The sequence below is a fragment of the Gadus macrocephalus genome, chromosome 4 (genome assembly GCF_031168955.1).
Source record: "Gadus macrocephalus chromosome 4, ASM3116895v1".
Lineage (NCBI taxonomy): Eukaryota > Metazoa > Chordata > Actinopteri > Gadiformes > Gadidae > Gadus > Gadus macrocephalus.
Window position 1 is genome coordinate 1,708,130 of NC_082385.1, and position 17,661 is coordinate 1,725,790.

Consider the following 17,661-nt stretch of genomic DNA (forward strand, 5'->3'; position numbering starts at 1 on the left):
GTTCTTTATTTAAATATGAAATGAGAATTAACAGCTTCAGATTTCACAAAGGCACTTTATTTTTTCCACACGCATTTAATTCGATGGATGCTTTAATTTGTACATTGTCTGTATATATATATTTTAAATATCCTATTGAACCAAGCAATGCAATGGCACGCATACCTCTATATGAACACTAGGTGGAGAAATATACTTTGATAAAAAACATAGGGAAAGAAAATCAAAATACGTTAAAAAGAAAACAAAACAAATGCAGAACTTAAATAAAAGACTACGATTTCACCAAACAGAAATATATGTATGCAAAATAATTACTGCAAGTCAAAAAAAATATCAATATTTGAAAGGGACACACACATTTTTCATTTTGGACAGCAGTCATCGTTTTAACAAAGGAACCACATCTTCTTGGATCAGACGCCTGCAGTTGCCTGCAGTTTCACAAGGGGGTTGTGGGAAATGTCCAGGTAGCCTACTGTGTCTCATTATTCAGATCCAAAGGAACATTGGTAAAATTCTGACCGGAGAGGTTCTGAGCTCTTCGTCTGGAAGTGACGCATAGTGCTAACCCTTGGTCCTCTATCAGCTCGGCCAGGCAGAAGGTGCCCCAAGACTAGAGAGCTGTTGTCCATAATATCAGTGCTACTTGCACACTGTAAACATAAAAAAACTCAATGAACTGTTAATCATTATTGTATCAGAATACTTAACAAATGAACTTTGTATTCATGTTAGCACCCCCATCTAGCAGTGGTAACCCGTTTAAATCATTTCATCATAGTGAAAAATAAATATTAAACCTTTTACTTTTTTTGTGGCCATATCTCATAGATCACCAAACCATAAGCGAAACCCCTTCAAAGTCTTTCGTTGGTGCAATGGGAAGGAACGGATATATATATATATATATTTATATATATATAGGCCTACCGTTTTATAACGAGGTGGGTGACAGTTAATTGCCATCAGCTTATTTCCTTTTTCTTTTGTTAACATTGAGCAGTTCCTCTTCAGCTGCAAACCCATGTCTGCATTCCTTTGTATTTATTGAGGGTGAAGGCTTGGTTAGAATCAAACACAAAATATATTGGAAAAGGTTGAAAGGGGATATAAAAATAACTAAGGAAGTGAAAGAAAATAATGTATTGGCGGATTCAATGACATTACACAAAATAAGGCAAGATAAATATAGGCCTGCAGTAAATGAATGCATCGTTTCAGTTACACTTATATGTTTCTCAGTTGAACATCATCATGTACATCATGAATGCAACCAAATCCATTTCTGTCAAACCTAGTATGTTGATTATTCTGTGTCGCCTCTGCACCATAGCAAAGAAAAAGAAAAAAGTGTGTTATGTCCCTGGGGATAGATCTGGAATACAGGGAGTCGGTCTCCTGGGGTAATGGAAGTATGAAGATTGGCTGGTGTTATTAAATAGTCAGCAAATATAGTTGCTTCATGAGAAATACGCACATCAGACAAATTTTGAAATATCATGTTACTTGGCTGATGTGAACCATTTGTTCTTGTAATCCGGATTTCTCTTCTCTTTATTAAGGGATGGATTTAGTATGTATGTTGAAGCCTATTGAAAAATGTTTTATCTGATAGACCTTAATACATCAGCTGGTTTGCTTAAGACGTTTAAATTGTTGAAAGTCAATACACTTAAGTGTTAGTCTGTAATTTCTTTCCAAGACCTGTCCTCCTTTACTTTTGAGCCTTTCGCGTTACCCACGCGATGTGGGTATTGTAGTCCAAACTGTCAGGGCCGAAGACACTGTTTGATTTAATAGTTCTTTATTGAAATGCAAAAGGAGGATTAACAGTTTAGGCAATGGCAAAAGCCGTGTCTTCATATACATATTTACATAGATACAAAGGTTTATAAATTTCATGTGTAGGATTCATCGTCTGTATATTTTTTAAACAATATCCTATTGAACCACGCAATGCAATGGCGTGAAATTCTCTATTCGTACATTGGGTGGAGACATTTACTTGAACATACAAAAGAAAAATATTAATCGAATACAATCAACAGAAATCAAAAGTAATCAACAGTACTGAACAAGACGGTTGTCGTCCATAATAGCAGTGCTATTTACACACTGTAAATACAAAAAAAAATCGACAGTACTTCAACTAAAACAAAAATAAATTTTACCAGAATTACATACAGAAAAAAATCTGTAAATTATCAGTTTTGTTGAGTTTCATTTAGGCAATCATAGTTAGCGCTTTGGGTTAACTCTAGGGCCATATCCTTCAGGATCCGGTGGTCCGCCACCTGTAGCATAGACCTGAGGTTGACCCAGAACACCTGCTGCTTTCGCTCATCCTTGGGCCACTCCAGGTACGTCTGTTGCATCAGCAATCTCCTCAGTTTCAAGAACTTCTTGGGCAGAGAGTTGGTCGGAATAGGCTCCAACAGGATGAAGACCAGGGAGTCTTGCTGGGCGTCAATAGCTCTATGCTGGGCAAAGAAGAGTTCGTAGTTACACCATTCACTCTGCACAAAGTGGTTGGACAGCACAAACAGCGTCTTGTAGCTCGCCTCCACGCAGTTGATGATGTTGTCCACGATCCACTGGCCGGGCACAAAGTCTCGCTCGTGGATGCACAGGGAGAGTCCGGCCCCTTCCAGGGACGGCACCAGCTTGCTCTCCACCCAGGCGGAGTCTTGGTGGCTGTAGGAGATGAACGAGTGGTACCGAAACGTCGTGTTGTTCAGCAGGTTGGCCTGATTCTGGCCTCTCCTCTTCACGTGGATCCACACCCACAGCATCTTGGTGTACCACACTCCGTCACAGGCGTAGAACGCAGAGCAAAGGGCCAGCACGATGAGCATCGTCACGGGCAACGCCACGGCAGCCTGAAGCCAGGCCTCACAGGACATCCTGCTGGTTCGGTACTCGGACATTGGCAGGTCAGCCACAGATGGGGGAGTGCTGCAGGTATAATCCAAGGGCCAGTCGGGCATCAAGGATTTGTTCAGAGTAGTTATGAACCAATAGGAGTCACAGGAGCAGACAAAGGGGTTGTCTCCAGCTTTCAGAGTCCTGAGACTTGGAAGACCCGCCAGAGACTCCCGGGAGACGGATGTAATATAATTATGGTCTATGTACAGACTGACCAAGGTGGGGGATAGATCCGTAGGGATGACCTTAATGCTGTTGGAGCTCAGGAAAAGGTGGGTCAACATGGGAAATTGCAAAAGGTCTTCTTGTGTTAGGGCTGTGATGCCTGTCTTTGACAGGACAATTCGCTGTAAGTACTGGGACAGGAAGGAAAATACTTTGTTCCCCAGGTTGTTGTTGCTCAGGCTCAGTGATGTGATGTGGATGGGCCAAAAGCACGGCTTATCCAGAACAATGGAGTTGAAACTCAAGTCAAGAGATTCCAGGTACTTCATCTGGTGGGTCTGCTGAGCGATGAAGGAAAGGTCAACAAAGCGGTTTTTGCTCAAAGAGAGGTGCCTTAGTTTGGGGAACACCGAGGTATAGGAGCACCCAGGCCACCAGAACCCTAAGTCAGACAGTAGGTTGTTTGAGAGGTCCAGGGTTTCCAGGGACGGCAAGGAGGACATAATATTGCAAGGTAAAATGTTCATTCCTGTGTCTGAGAACTTCAAAAACTCCAACTTGGAATATATGTCCACACTCATTTCGAAAGTGGGGTATCTGTATTGGTAATGGTTAACGCTATCAAATATGACCGAACTTATGACCATTGTGTGATTCAGAGTGGGGAACTTAAATCCTTCAGGTGTATCTTCGTTGTAGGTTATGTTTGCAAATGTAATCATTACAACATTGGAAAGAAAAACATTCTTTAAAAATATCATCATGAAACTGCTGTTAATCCAAGTGTTTAAAATGGTTAAATGTGTTACTAGTGGCATGGTTCTCAGGTTCCTGAAAGGGTCCCCGGTCACATTGCAGAGGTCAGGAAATATGTTGACCAACTCTAAATTGGTTGTTTGCGTTTCGTTCACATCTTCCAGCAGGTTTTCGAATAAATCAAAGTTCTCACAAAAAGGCACTTTGAGGGAAAGCTTCTTGAGGGATTTCATCTTTGCGAGAGAACCACGATCGTACCGTTGCCACTCAACACCTCCTCCAAGGATGAGATGTTTCAACGAGCTATCCGAGAGGGAATCAAAATCATTGAAGTCCACTTGTAAAGCATTCACACTTCCCAAGTAAAGGGCAGACAGATTTGACAATGTCTCAAATGTGGCCGGTAATTGATAGCTGTCATATTGGTTGCCGGCCAAGTCAAGGATCTTCAGCAGTGGCAGTGATAGATCAGGGATGTAATCCAACAAATTGTGAGATATGTTCAGGAATTTTAGTTTCGGGGTATGAACGAATAAGCCAGGATATATCAGCCTCAGACCACAGCTGGTAGCCTTCAGGAAGCAGAGTTGTGAGAGTCTTTGGAAGGGAGCTGCCTGCAGTTTCACCAGGGGGTTGTGAGAAATGTCCAAGTACTGTGTCTCATTATTCAGATCCAAAGCAACATTGGTAAGATTCTGACCGGAGAGGTTCTGAACTCGTCGTCTGGAAGTGACGCACGATGCATACCCTTGGTTGTCTATTAGCTCGGCCAGGCAGAAGGTCCCCCAAGACAAGAGGGTTGTCGTCCATAATATCAGTGCTACTCGCACACTGCAAACATTAAAAAAAAATCAGTGAACTGTTAATCATTATTGTATCAGAATATTTAACAAATTGCCTTTGTATTAATATTAGCACCCCCAAATAGCCGTTTTAATCCATGTAAATCATTTCATCATAGTGAAAAAAAAGATATTGAACCGTTTACCTTTTGCTGGCCATATCTTATAGATCCCAAACCCATACAAAAAACAGCTACAAAGTCTTTTGTTGGTGCTATGGGAAGGAACGGATTCATATCTACCGTTTTATAACAAGGCATGACAGTTTTTTGCTATCAGCTTATTTCCTTATTCTTTTGTTAACATTGAGCATTTCCTCTTCAGCAGCATATTAATTTCTGCATTTCTTTGTATTTATTGAGGCTGAAGGCTTGGTTACAATGAAACACAAAAAAGATTGGATAAGATTTAAAGGGAACATAAAAAAAAAAAAAGAAGTCAAAGAAAATAATGTAGTAGCAGCGATTCTATGAAATTATAAAAAATAAAGCAAGATAAATATACCGTAAATATATGCATCATTTCAGTTAAACTTATGTGTTTATCATTTGAACATCATGTATTTACATCATTACTGCAAGCCAATCCATTTCGGTCAAGCCTAGTTTGTTGATTCTGTGTCGCCTCTGAGCAAAGAGAACGAAAAAAAGTGTGTTATTTTCATGGAGACAGATCTGGAATACAGGAAGTGTCTCCTGGGGCAATGGAAGTATGAAGAGCGGCGTGTTTAGGCTAGTGTTGTTAAATAGTCAGCCAATATAGTGGCTTCATGAGAAATGTGCACATCAGACGTATTTTGGAATATCATGTTGCATGGCTGATATGAACCGTTTGTTCTCATAATACCGATTTGTCTTCTCTTTAGTAAGTGATGGATTTTAGTATGAATGCGTTGAAGCCTATTTAAAAATGTTTTATCTGATAGATCTTAATGCATCAGCTTGCTTGCATAAGATGATTAAATAATTGAAAGGCAAACTACAGTTTTGTGTTTGTCTGTAATTTCTTTCAAGGAGAATCCCAGGACCTGTCCTCCTTTCCTTCTGAGCCTTTGGCGTTACCCACGCGATTTGGGTATTGTAGTCCAAACTGTCAGGGCCGAAGACACTGTTTAATTTAATAGTTCTTTATTTAAATGTAAAATGAGAATTAACAGCTTCGGATATAACAAAGGCTGTGTCTTTATACAAACATTTACATAGACACATGTTTTGATAAATTTCATATGTAGGCTACATCGTCTGTATATTTTTTAACAATATCCTTTTGACCACGCAATGCGAAGGCATGCATTTCTCTATCTGGACACTGGGTTGAGACATTTACTTTAAAAACAAATGTACGGAAGAAAAATTTGAATCGAATACAATCAAAGAAATCAAAAGTAAAGCAGTATTTAAACCAAACGAAAGTACGTTTTACCAGAAATATATACAGAAAAAACACTTTAATTCATCAGTTTTGTCGAGTTCCAGTTAGGCAATCAAAGTTAAAATGAAAAAAATATTTATCTTTGAATGGGACACCCACATTTTTCATTTTAGACTGCAGTCATCATTTTAACAAAGGAACCAAATCGTCTGGGATCAGAGAAGCGCTTGGGGTTAACTCTAGGGCCATATCCTTCAGGATCCGGTGGTCCGCCACCTGTAGCATAGACCTGAGGTTGACCCAGAACACCTGCTGCTTTCGCTCATCCATGGGCCACTCCAGGTACGTCTGCTGCATCAGCAATCTCCTCAGTTTCAAGAACTTCTTGGGCAGAGAGTTGGTCGGAATAGGCTCCAACAGGATGAAGACCAGGGAGTCTTGCTGGGCGTCAATAGCTCTATGCTGGGCAAAGAAGAGTTCATAGTTACACCATTCACTCTGAACAAAGTGGTTGGACAGCACAAACAGCGTCTTGTAGCTCGCCTCCACGCAGTTGATGATGTTGTCCACGATCCACTGGCCGGGCACAAAGTCTCGCTCGTGGATGCACAGGGAGAGTCCGGCCCCTTCCAGGGACGGCACCAGCTTGCTCTCCACCCAGGCGGAGTCTTGGTGGCTGTAGGAGATGAACGAGTGGTACCGAAACGTCGTGTTGTTCAGCAGGTTGGCCTGCTTCTGGCCTCTCCTCTTCACGCGGATCCACATCCACAGCATCTTGGTGTACCACACTCCATCACAGGCGTAGAATGCAGAGCAAAAGGCCAGCCCGATGAGCATCGTCACAGGTAATGCCACGGCAGCCTGAAGCCAGGCCTCACAGGACATCCTGCTGGTTCTGTACTCGGACATCGACAGGTCAGCCACGGATGGGGGAGTATTGCAGGTATAATCCAAGGGCCAGTCGGGCAGAAAGGATTTGTTCATAGTATTTATGAACCAAAAGGAGTCACAGGAGCAAACATATGTGTTGTTTCCAGCTTTGAGAGTCCTGAGACTTGGAAGACCCGCAAGAGACTCCCGGGAGATGGATGTAATGGAATTCTGGTCTATGTACAGACTGACCAAGGTGGGAGATAGAATCGTAGGGATGACCTTAATGCTGTTGGAGCTCAGGAAAAGGTGTGTCAACATGGGAAATTGCAAAAGGTCTTCTTGTGTTAGGACGGTGATGCCTGTCTTTGACAGGTCAATTTGCTGTAAGTTCTGGGACAGGAAGGAAAATACTTTGTTCCCCAGGTTGTTGTTGCTCAGGCTCAGCGATGTGATGTGGATGGGCCAAAAGCACGGCTTATCCAAAACAATGGAGTTGAAACTCAAGTCTAGAGATTCCAGGTACTTCATCTGGTGGGTCTGCTGAGCGATGAAGGAAAGGTCAACAAAGCGGTTTTTGCTCAAAGAGAGGTGCCTTAGTTTGGGGAACACCGAGGTATAGGAGCACCCAGGCCACCAAAACCCTAAGTCAGACAGCAGGTTGTTTGAGAGGTCCAGGGTTTCCAGGGACGGCAAGGAGGCCATTGTGTTGCAAGGTACAATGTTCATTCCTGTGCCTGAGAACTTCACAAACTCCAACTTGGAATATATGTCCACACTCATTTCGAAAGTGGGGTATTTGTATTGGTAATGTTTAACCCTATCAAATATAACCGAACTTATGACCATTGTGTGATTCAGAGTTGGGAACTTTAATCCTTCAGGTGTATCTTCGTTGTAGGTTATGTTTTCAAATGTAATCGTTACAACATTGGAAAGAAAAACATTCTTCATAAATATCATCATGAAACTGCTGTTAATCCAAGTGTTTAAAATGGTTACATTTTTTACGATTGGCATGGTTCTCAGGTTTCTGAAAGGGTCCCCGGTCACATTGCAGAGGTCAGGAAATACTTTGACCAACTCTAAATTCGTTGTTTGCGTTTTGTTCACATCTTCCAGCAGGTTTTCAAATAAATCAAGGTTCTCACAAAAAGGCACTTTGAGGGTTATCTTCTTGAGGGATTTCATTTTCGCGAGAGAACCTTGATCGTACCGTTGCCACTCAACCCCTCCTCCAAGGATGAGATGATGCAATGAGCTATCCGAGAGGGAATCAAAATCATTGAAGTCCACTTGTAAAGCATTTACACTTCCCAAGTAAAGGGCAGACAGATTTGCCAACATCTGAAATGTGCCCGGTAATTGATAGCTGTCATATTGGTTGCCAGCCAAGTCAAGGATCTTCAGCAGTGGCAGTGACAGATCAGGGATGTAATCTAACAAATTGTGAGATATGTTCAGGAATTTCAGTTTTTGGGTATGAAAAAATAAGCCAGGATATATCAGCCTCAGACCACAGCTGGTAGCCTTCAGGAAGCAGAGTTGTGAGAGTCTTTGGAAGGGGGCGGCTTGCAGTTTCACCAGGGGGTTGTGAGAAAGGTCCAGGTACTGCATGTCATTATTCAGATCCAAAGGAACATTGGTAAGATTCTGACCGGAGAGGTTCTGAACTCGTCGTCTGGAAGTGACGCACGATGCATACCCTTGGTCCTCTATCAGCTCGGCCAGGCCGAAGGTCCCCCAAGACAAGATGGTTGTCGTCCATAATAGCAATACCACTTGCACACTGCAAACATTAAAAAAGTCAGTGAACTGTTAATCATTATTGTATCAGAATACTTAACAAATTACCTTTGTATTAATATTAGCACCCCCAAAAAGCCGTTTTAATCCATGTAAATCATTTCATCATAGTGAAAAACAAATATTAAACCGTTTACCTTTTGCTGGCCATATCTTATAGATCCCAAAGCCATTCAAGAAACAGCTACAAAACCTTTTGTTGGTGCTATGGGAGGGAAACGGATCGATATCTACAGTTTTATAAGAGGTGTGACAGTTAATTGCCATCAGCTTATTTCCTTTTTCTTTTGTTCACATTGAGCAATTCCTCTTCAGCAGCATATTCATTTCTGCATTTCTTTGTATTTATTGAGGCTGATGGATTGGTTAGAATTAAACACATAAAAGATTGGATAAGGTTTAAAGGGAACATAAAAAAAAAACAAAGAAGTCAAAGAAAATAATGTAGTAGCAGTGATTCTATGGAATTATAAAAAATAAAGCAAGATAAATATACAGTAAATATATGCATCATTTCAGTTAAACTTATATGTTTATCATTTGAACCTCATGTATTTACATCATTACTGCAAGCCAATCCATTTCGGTCCAGTCTAGTTTGTTGATTCTGTGTCGCCTCTGAGCAAAGAGAACGAAAAAAAGTGTGTTATTTTCATGGAGACAGATCTGGAATACAGGAAGTGTCTCCTGGGGCAATGGAAGTATGAAGAGCGGCGTGTTTAGGCTAGTGTTGTCAAATAGTCAGCCAATATAGTGGCTTCATGAGAAATGCGCACATCAGACGTATTTTGGAATATCATGTTGCATGGCTGATATGAACCGTTTGTTCTCATAATACAGATTTGTCTTCTCTTTAGTAAGTGATGGATTTTAGTATGAATGCGTTGAAGCCTATTTAAAAATGTTTTATCTGATAGACCTTAATGCATCAGCTTGCTCGCTTAAGATGATTAAATAATTGAAAGGCAAACTACAGTTTTGTGTTTGTCTGTAAGTTCTTTCAAGGAGAATCCCAGGACCTGTCCTCCTTTCCTTCTGAGCCTTTGGCGTTACCCACGCGATTTGGGTATTGTAGTCCAAACTGTCAGGGCCGAAGACACTGTTTAATTTAATAGTTCTTTATTTAAATGTGAAATGAGAATTAACAGCTTCGGATATAACAAAGGCTGTGTCTTTATGCAAACATTTACATAGACACATGTTTTGATAAATTTCATATGTAGGCTACATCGTCTGTATATTTTTTAACAATATCCTTTTGACCACGCAATGCAAAGGCGTGCATTTCTCTATCTGGACACTGGGTTGAGACATTTACTTTAAAAACAAACATACAAAAGAAAAATATGAATCGAATACAATCAACAGAAATCAAAAGTAATGCAGTATTTAAACTAAACGAAAGTACGTTTTACCAGAAATATATAAAGAAAAAACACTTTAATTCATCAGTTTTGTCGAGTTCCAGTTAGGCAATCAAAGATAAAATGAAAAAAATATTTATCTTTGAATGGGACACACACATTTTTCATTTTGGACTGCAGTCATCATTTTAACAAAGGATCCAAATCGTCTGGGATCAGAGAAGCGCTTTGGGCTAACTCTAGGGCCATATCCTTCAGGATCCGGTGGTCCGCCACCTGTAGCATGGACCTGAGGTTGACCCAGAACACCTGCTGCTTTCGCTCATCCATGGGCCACTCCAGGTACGTCTGCTGCATTAGCAATCTCCTCAGTTTCAAAAACTTCTTGGGCAGAGAGTTGGTCGGAATAGGCTCCAACAGGATGAAGACCAGGGAGTCTTGCTGGGCGTCAATAGCTCTATGCTGGGCAAAGAAGAGTTCGTAGTTACACCATTCACTCTGAACAAAGTGGTTGGACAGCACAAACAGCGTCTTGTAGCTCGCCTCCACGCAGTTGATGATGTTGTCCACGATCCACTGGCCGGGCACAAAGTCTCGCTCGTGGATGCACAGGGAGAGTCCGGCCCCTTCCAGGGACGGCACCAGCTTGCTCTCCACCCAGGCGGAGTCTTGGTGGCTGTAGGAGATGAACGAGTGGTACCGAAACGTCGTGTTGTTCAGCAGGTTGGCCTGCTTCTGGCCTCTCCTCTTCACGCGGATCCAAACCCACAGCATCTTGGTGTACCACACTCCGTCACAGGCGTAGAACGCAGAGCAAAGGGCCAGCACGATGAGCATCGTCACGGGCAACGCCACGGCAGCCTGAAGCCAGGCCTCACAGGACATCCTGCTGGTTCTGTACTCGGACATCGGCAGGTCAGCCACAGATGGGGGAGTGCTGCAGGTATAATCCAAGGGCCAGTCGGCTAGCAAGGATTTGTTCAGAGTATTTATGAACCAATAGGAGTCACAGGAGCAGACAAAGGGGTTGTCTCCAGCTTTGAGAGTCCTGAGACTTGGAAGACCCGCCAGAGACTCCCGGGAGACGGATGTAATATAATTCTGATCTATGTACAGACTGACCAAGGTGGGGGATAGATCCGTAGGGATGACTTTAATGCTGTTGGAGCTCAGGAAAAGGTGGGTCAACATGGGAAATTGCAAAAGGTCTTCTTGTGTTAGGGCGGTGATTCCTGTCTTTGACAGGACAATTCGCTGTAAATACTGGGACAGGAAGGAAAATACCTTGTTCCCCAGGTTGTTGTTGCTCAGGCTCAGTGATGTGATGTGGATGGGCCAAAAGCACGGTTTATCCAAAACAATGGAGTTGTAACTCAAGTCTAGAGATTCCAGGTACTCCATCTGGTGGGTCTGCTGAGCGATGAAGGAAAGGTCAACAAAGTGGTTTTTGCTAAAAGAGAGGTGCCTTAGTTTGGGGAACACCGAGGTATAGGAGCACCCAGACCACCAGAACCCTGTGTCAGACAGTAGGTTGTTTGAGAGGTCCAGGGTTTCCAGGGACGGCAAGGAGGACATAATGTTGCAAGGTACAATGTTCATTCCTGTTCCTGAGAACTTCAAATAGTCCATCCTGGAATATATGTCCACACTAATTTCAATAGAGGGGTATCTGTATTGGTAATGATTAACTCCATCAAATATAACCGAACTTATGACCATTGTGTGATTCAGAGTGGGGAACCTAAATCCTTCAGGTGTATCTTCATTGTAGGTTATGTTTAAAAATGAAAGTGTTCGAACATTGGAAAGTAGAACATTCTTCAAAAATAACACAAAGAAACTGCTGTTAATCCAAGTGTTTACAATGGTGAAATCTTTTATGAGTGGCATGGTTCTCAGGCTCCTAAAAGGGTCCCCGGTCACATTGCAGAGGTCAGGAAGTACGTTGACCAACTCTAAATCGGTTGTTTGCGTTTCATTCACATCTTCGAGCAGGTTTTCAAATAAATCAAAGTTCTCACAAAAAGGCACTTTGAGGGTTATCTTCTGGAGGGATTTCATCTTTCCGAGAGAACCACGATCGTACCGTTGCCACTCAACACCTCCTCCAAGGATGAGATGATGCAATGAGCTATCCGAGAGGGAATCAAAATCATTGAAGTCGACCTGTAAAGCATTTACACTTCCCAAGTAAAGGGCAGACAGATTTGCCAACGCCTCAAATGTGGCCGGTAATTGATAGCTGTCATATTGGTTGCCGGCCAAGTCAAGGATCTTCAGCAGTGGCAGTGACAGATCAGGGATGTAATCTAACAAATTGTGAGATATGTTCAGGAATTTCAGTTTCGGGGTATGAACGAATAAGCCAGGATATATCAGCCTCAGACCACAGCTGGTAGCCTTCAGGAAGCAGAGTTGTGAGAGTCTTTGGAAGGGAGCTGCCTGCAGTTTCACCAGGGGGTTGTGAGAAAGGTCCAGGTACTGCATGTCATTATTCAGATCCAAAGGAACATTGGTAAGATTCTGACCGGAGAGGTTCTGAACTCGTCGTCTGGAAGTGACGCACGATGCATACCCTTGGTTGTCTATTAGCTCGGCCAGGCAGAAGGTCCCCCAAGACAAGACGGTCGTCGTCCATAATAGCAGTGCTACTTGCACACTGCAAACATTAAAAAAAAGTCGGTGAACTGTTAATCATTATTGTATCCGAATATTTAACACATTACCTTTGTATTAATATTAGCACCCCCAAATAGCCGTTTTAATCCATGTAAATCATTTCATCATAGTGAAAAACAAATATTAAACTGTTTACCTTTTTCTGGCCATATCTCATAGATCCCAAAGCCATACAAGAAACAGTTGCAAAGTCTTTCGTTGGTGCTATGGGAAGGAACGGATTCACATCTACCGTTTTATAACGAGATATGACAGTTTATTGCTATCAGCTTATTTCCTTTTTCTTTTGTTAACATTGAGCAATTCCTCTTCAGCAGCATATTCATTTCTGCATTTCTTTGTATTTATTGAGGGTGAAGGCTTGGTTAGAATGAAACAAAAAAAAGATTGGATAAGGTTTAAAGGGAACATAAAAAAAACGAAGAAGTCAAAGAAAATAATGTAGTAGCAGTGATTCTATGAAATTATGAAAAATAAAGCAAGATAAATATACCGTAAATATATGCATCATTTCAGTTAAACTTATATGTTTATCATTTGAACATCATGTATTTACATCATTACTGCAAGCCAATCCATTTCGGTCAAGCCTAGTTTGTTGATTCTGTGTCACCTCTGAGAAAAGAGAACGAAAAAAAGTGTTTTATTTTCATGGAGACAGATCTGGAATACAGGAAGTGTCTCCTGGGGCAATGGAAGTATGAAGAGCGGCGTGTTTAGGCTAGTGTTGTTAAATAGTCAGCCAATATAGCGGCTTCATGAGAAATGTGCACATCAGACGTATTTTGGAATATCATGTTGCATGGCTGATATGAACCGTTTGTTCTCATAATACCGATTTGTCTTCTCTTTAGTAAGTGATGGATTTTAGTATGAATGCGTTGAAGCCTATTTAAAATTGTTTTATCTTATAGATCTTAATGCATCAGCTTGCTTGCTTAAGATGATTAAATAATTGAAAGGCAAACTACAGTTATGTGTTTGTCTGTAATTTCTTTCAAGGAGAATCCCAGGACCTGTCCTCCTTTCCTTCTGAGCCTTTGGCGTTACCCACGCGATTTGGGTATTGTAGTCCAAACTGTCAGGGCCGAAGACACTGTTTAATTTAATAGTTCTTTATTTAAATGTAAAATGAGAATTAACAGCTTCGGATATAACAAAGGCTGTGTCTTTATACAAACATTTACATAGACACATGTTTTGATAAATTTCATATGTAGGCTACATCGTCTGTATATTTTTTAACAATATCCTTTTGACCACGCAATGCGAAGGCGTGCATTTCTCTATCTGGACACTGGGTTGAGTCATTTACTTTAAAAACAAATGTACAGAAGAAAAATATGAATCGAATACAATCTAAGAAATCAAAAGTAAAGCAGTACTTAAACGAAACGAAAGTACGTTTTACCAGAAATATATACAGAAAAAACACTTTAATTCATCAGTTTTGTCGAGTTCCAGTTAGGCAATCAAAGTTAAAATGAAAATAATATTTATCTTTGAATGGGACACACACATTTTTCATTTTAGACTGCAGTCATCATTTTAACAAAGGAACCAAATCGTCTGGGATCAGAGAAGTGCTTTGGGTTAACTCTAGGGCCATATCCTTCAGGATCCGGTGGTCCGCCACCTGTAGCATAGACCTGAGGTTGACCCAGAACACCTGCTGCTTTCGCTCATCCATGGGCCACTCCAGGTACGTCTGCTGCATCAGCAATCTCCTCAGTTTCAAGAACTTCTTGGGCAGAGAGTTGGTCGGAATAGGCTCCAACAGGATGAAGACCAGGGAGTCTTGCTGGGCGTCCAGAGCTCTATGCTGGGCAAAGAAGAGTTCGTAGTTACACCATTCACTCTGAACAAAGTGGTTGGACAGCACAAACAGCGTCTTGTAGCTCGCCTCCACGCAGTTGATGATGTTATCCACGATCCACTGGCCGGGCACAAAGTCTCGCTCGTGGATGCACAGGGAGAGTCCGGCCCCTTCCAGGGACGGCACCAGCTTGCTCTCCACCCAGGCGGAGTCTTGGTGGCTGTAGGAGATGAACGAGTGGTACCGAAACGTAGTGTTGTTCAGCAGGTTGGCCTGCTTCTGGCCTCTCCTCTTCACGCGGATCCACATCCACAGCATCTTGGTGTACCACACTCCGTCACAGGCGTAGAACGCAGAGCAAAGGGCCAGCACAATGAGGATTGTCACAGGCAATGCCACTGCAGCCTGAAGCCAGGCCTCACAGGTCATCCTGCTGGTTCTGTACTCGGACATCGGCAGGTCAGCCACAGATGGGGGATTGCTGCAGGTGTAATCCAAGGGCCAGTCGGGCAGCAAGGATTTGTTCATAGTATTTATGAACCAATAGGAGTCACAGGAGCAGACAAAGGGGTTGTCTCCAGCTTTCAGAGTCCTGAGACTTGGAAGACCCACCAGAGACTCCCGAGAGATGGATGTAATATAATTCTGGCCTATGTACAGACTGACCAAGGTGGGGGATAGATCCGTAGGGATGACCTTAATGCTGTTGGAGCTCAGGAAAAGGTTTGTCAACATGGGAAATTGCAAAAGGTCTTCTTTTGTTAGGGTGGTGATGCCTGTCTTTGACAGGTCAATTTGCTGTAAATACTGGGACAGGAAGGAAAATACTTTGTTGCCCAGGTTGTTGTTGCTCAGGTTCAGCGATGTGATGTGGATGGGCCAAAAGCACGGCTTATCCAAAACAATGGAGTTGAAACTCAAGTCAAGAGATTCCAGGTACTTCATCTGGTGGGTCTGCTGTGAGATGAAGGAAAGGTCAACAAAGCGGTTTTTGCTCAAAGACAGGTGCCTTAGGTTTGGGAACACCGAGGTATAGGAGCATATAGACGGCCAGAACCCTGTGTCAGATAGAACGTTGTTTGAGAGGTCCAGTGTTTCCAGGGACGGCAAGGTGGATATAAGGTTGCAAGGTACAGTGTTCATTCCTGTGCCTGAGAACTTCAAATAGTCCATCTTGGAAAACATGTCCACACTAATTTCTATAGAGGGGTATTTGTATTGATGATGTTTTAATCCATCAAATATAACGGAACGTAGGACCATTGTGTGATTCAGAGTGGGGAACTTAAATCCTTCAGGTGTATCTTCGCTGTAGGTTATGTTTGCAAATATAATCGTTCGAACATTGGAAAGAAAAACATTCTTTAAAAATATCATCATGAAACTGCTGTTAATCCAAGTGTTTACAATGGTTAAATGCGTTACTAGTGGCATGGTTCTCAGGTTCCTGAAAGGGTCCCCGGTCACATTGCAGAGGTCAGGAAGTACATTGACCAACTCTAAATGAGTTGTTTGCGTTTCGTTCACATCTTCGAGCAGGTTTTCAAATAAATCAAGGTTCTCACAAAAAGGCACTTTGAGGGTTATCCTCTGGAGGGATTTCATCTTCGTGAGAGAACCACGATCATACCGTTGCCACTCAACACCTCCTCCAAGGATGAGATGATGCAATGAGCTATCCGAGAGGAAATCAAAATCATTGAAGTCCACTTGTAAAGCATTTTCACTTCCCAAGTAAAGGGCAGACAGATTTGCCAGCGTCTCAAATGTGGCCGGTAATTGATAGCTGTCATATTGGTTGCCGGCCAAGTCCAGGATCTTAAGCAGTGGCAGTGATAGATCAGGGATGTAATCTAACAAATTGTTAGATATGTTCAGGAATTTCAGTTTTGGGGTATGAACGAATACGCCAGGATTTATTACCCTCAGACCACAGCTGGTAGCCTTCAGGAAGCAGAGTTGTGAGAGTCTTTGGAACGGGGCTGCCTGCAGTTCCACCAGTGGGTTGTGAGAAAGGTCCAGGTACTGCATGTCATTATTCAGATCCAAAGGAACATTGGTAAGATTCTGACCGGAGAGGTTCTGAACTTGTCGTCTTGAAGTGACGCACGATGCATACCCTTGGTCCTCTATCAGCTCGGCCAGGCCGAAGGTCCTCCAAGACAAGAGAGCTGTTGTCCAGAATAGCAGTGCTATTTGCACACTGTAAACATAAAAAAAAAAAAGTCTGCGAACTTTATCATTAAATCTTTTTCTAGTAATTAATCATTATTGTAGCAGAATACCTTAACAGTGCACCACCAAATTTCATCATATTTAAAAAAGTACTTTTACCTTTTTATGGCCATATCTCCTAGATTCCAGAACCATACACAAAACAGCTACAACATCTTCGCTGGTGCTTTGAGAAGGAATGAATTTATATCTTCCCTTTTTTAAATATGCTGAAAAACACATTTTTGGCTCATTTCCCACTTCCTTTGTTAACATTGAGCAATTCATCTCAAGATGGGCTGCAAACAAACGTTTTAGAATTTCACAGATTTCTGCATTCCTTTGCATGCTATTTAATGAGGGTGAAGGATTGGTTAGAAACAAACGCAACAGCTGTTGGATAAGGATTAAAGGACATGAAAAAGTGACGAAAGAAGTCAAAGAAAATAATGTATTAGCAGTGATTCAACAACAGTATACAAAATAAAGCAATATCAATGTACAGTAAATTTATTGTATAATGTCAATTATTATTAGATGTTTCTCATTTGAACTTTCTGTATTTACATCATGAATAAACGTAAAGGTCCCATGGCATGAAAATCTCGCTTCATGATTAATATGAGTTCCCCTAGCCTGCCTATGGTCCCCCAGTGGCTAAAACTTGCGTTTGGTGTAAAACGAGCACAAGGTATCCTGCCCGCCTTAGAAAAAATGGAAGCTCAGGCTTGCTGATTTGGAATGTGGCCCCATATGTCGTCATAAGGAGACAATCTCCTCCCCTTTCTCTGCCTGGCCCGCCCTGAGAATTTGGCCCGCCAATGAGACAATGAGCTACGACCGTGCGAGC

General features: G+C 42.0%; 4 protein-coding genes across 4 annotated transcripts; all 4 read right to left on the reverse strand.

Moving 5' to 3' along the window:
- Positions 1-2,207: 2,207 nt before the first annotated feature.
- On the reverse strand, positions 2,208-4,691 carry LOC132456637 (toll-like receptor 1; the record flags this gene model as incomplete). Its single annotated transcript, XM_060051043.1, has 1 exon — positions 2,208-4,691. A coding segment is annotated over one exon (2,484 nt), but the record flags the coding sequence as incomplete, so codon positions are not given.
- Positions 4,692-5,801: 1,110 nt separating this feature from the next.
- LOC132456638 (toll-like receptor 2) lies at positions 5,802-8,889 on the reverse strand. The gene is made up of 2 exons (XM_060051044.1): positions 8,876-8,889; positions 5,802-8,721 (listed from the first exon to the last, which is right to left on the reverse strand). Exons 1-2 carry the CDS (start codon positions 8,887-8,889, stop codon positions 6,246-6,248), a joined length of 2,490 nt encoding a protein of 829 aa, XP_059907027.1. The 3' UTR covers positions 5,802-6,245.
- A 951-nt stretch (positions 8,890-9,840) lies between these two features.
- LOC132455592 (toll-like receptor 2) lies at positions 9,841-13,361 on the reverse strand. Its single transcript, XM_060049480.1, has 2 exons — positions 12,918-13,361; positions 9,841-12,761 (listed from the first exon to the last, which is right to left on the reverse strand). Exons 1-2 carry the CDS (start codon positions 12,929-12,931, stop codon positions 10,286-10,288), a joined length of 2,490 nt encoding a protein of 829 aa, XP_059905463.1. The 5' UTR covers positions 12,932-13,361; the 3' UTR covers positions 9,841-10,285.
- Positions 13,362-13,880: 519 nt separating this feature from the next.
- Positions 13,881-17,126, reverse strand: LOC132455590 (toll-like receptor 2). Its single transcript, XM_060049478.1, has 2 exons — positions 16,932-17,126; positions 13,881-16,800 (listed from the first exon to the last, which is right to left on the reverse strand). The coding sequence occupies exons 1-2, from the start codon at positions 16,943-16,945 to the stop codon at positions 14,325-14,327; spliced, it is 2,490 nt and encodes an 829-aa protein (XP_059905461.1). The 5' UTR covers positions 16,946-17,126; the 3' UTR covers positions 13,881-14,324.
- Positions 17,127-17,661: the final 535 nt, after the last annotated feature.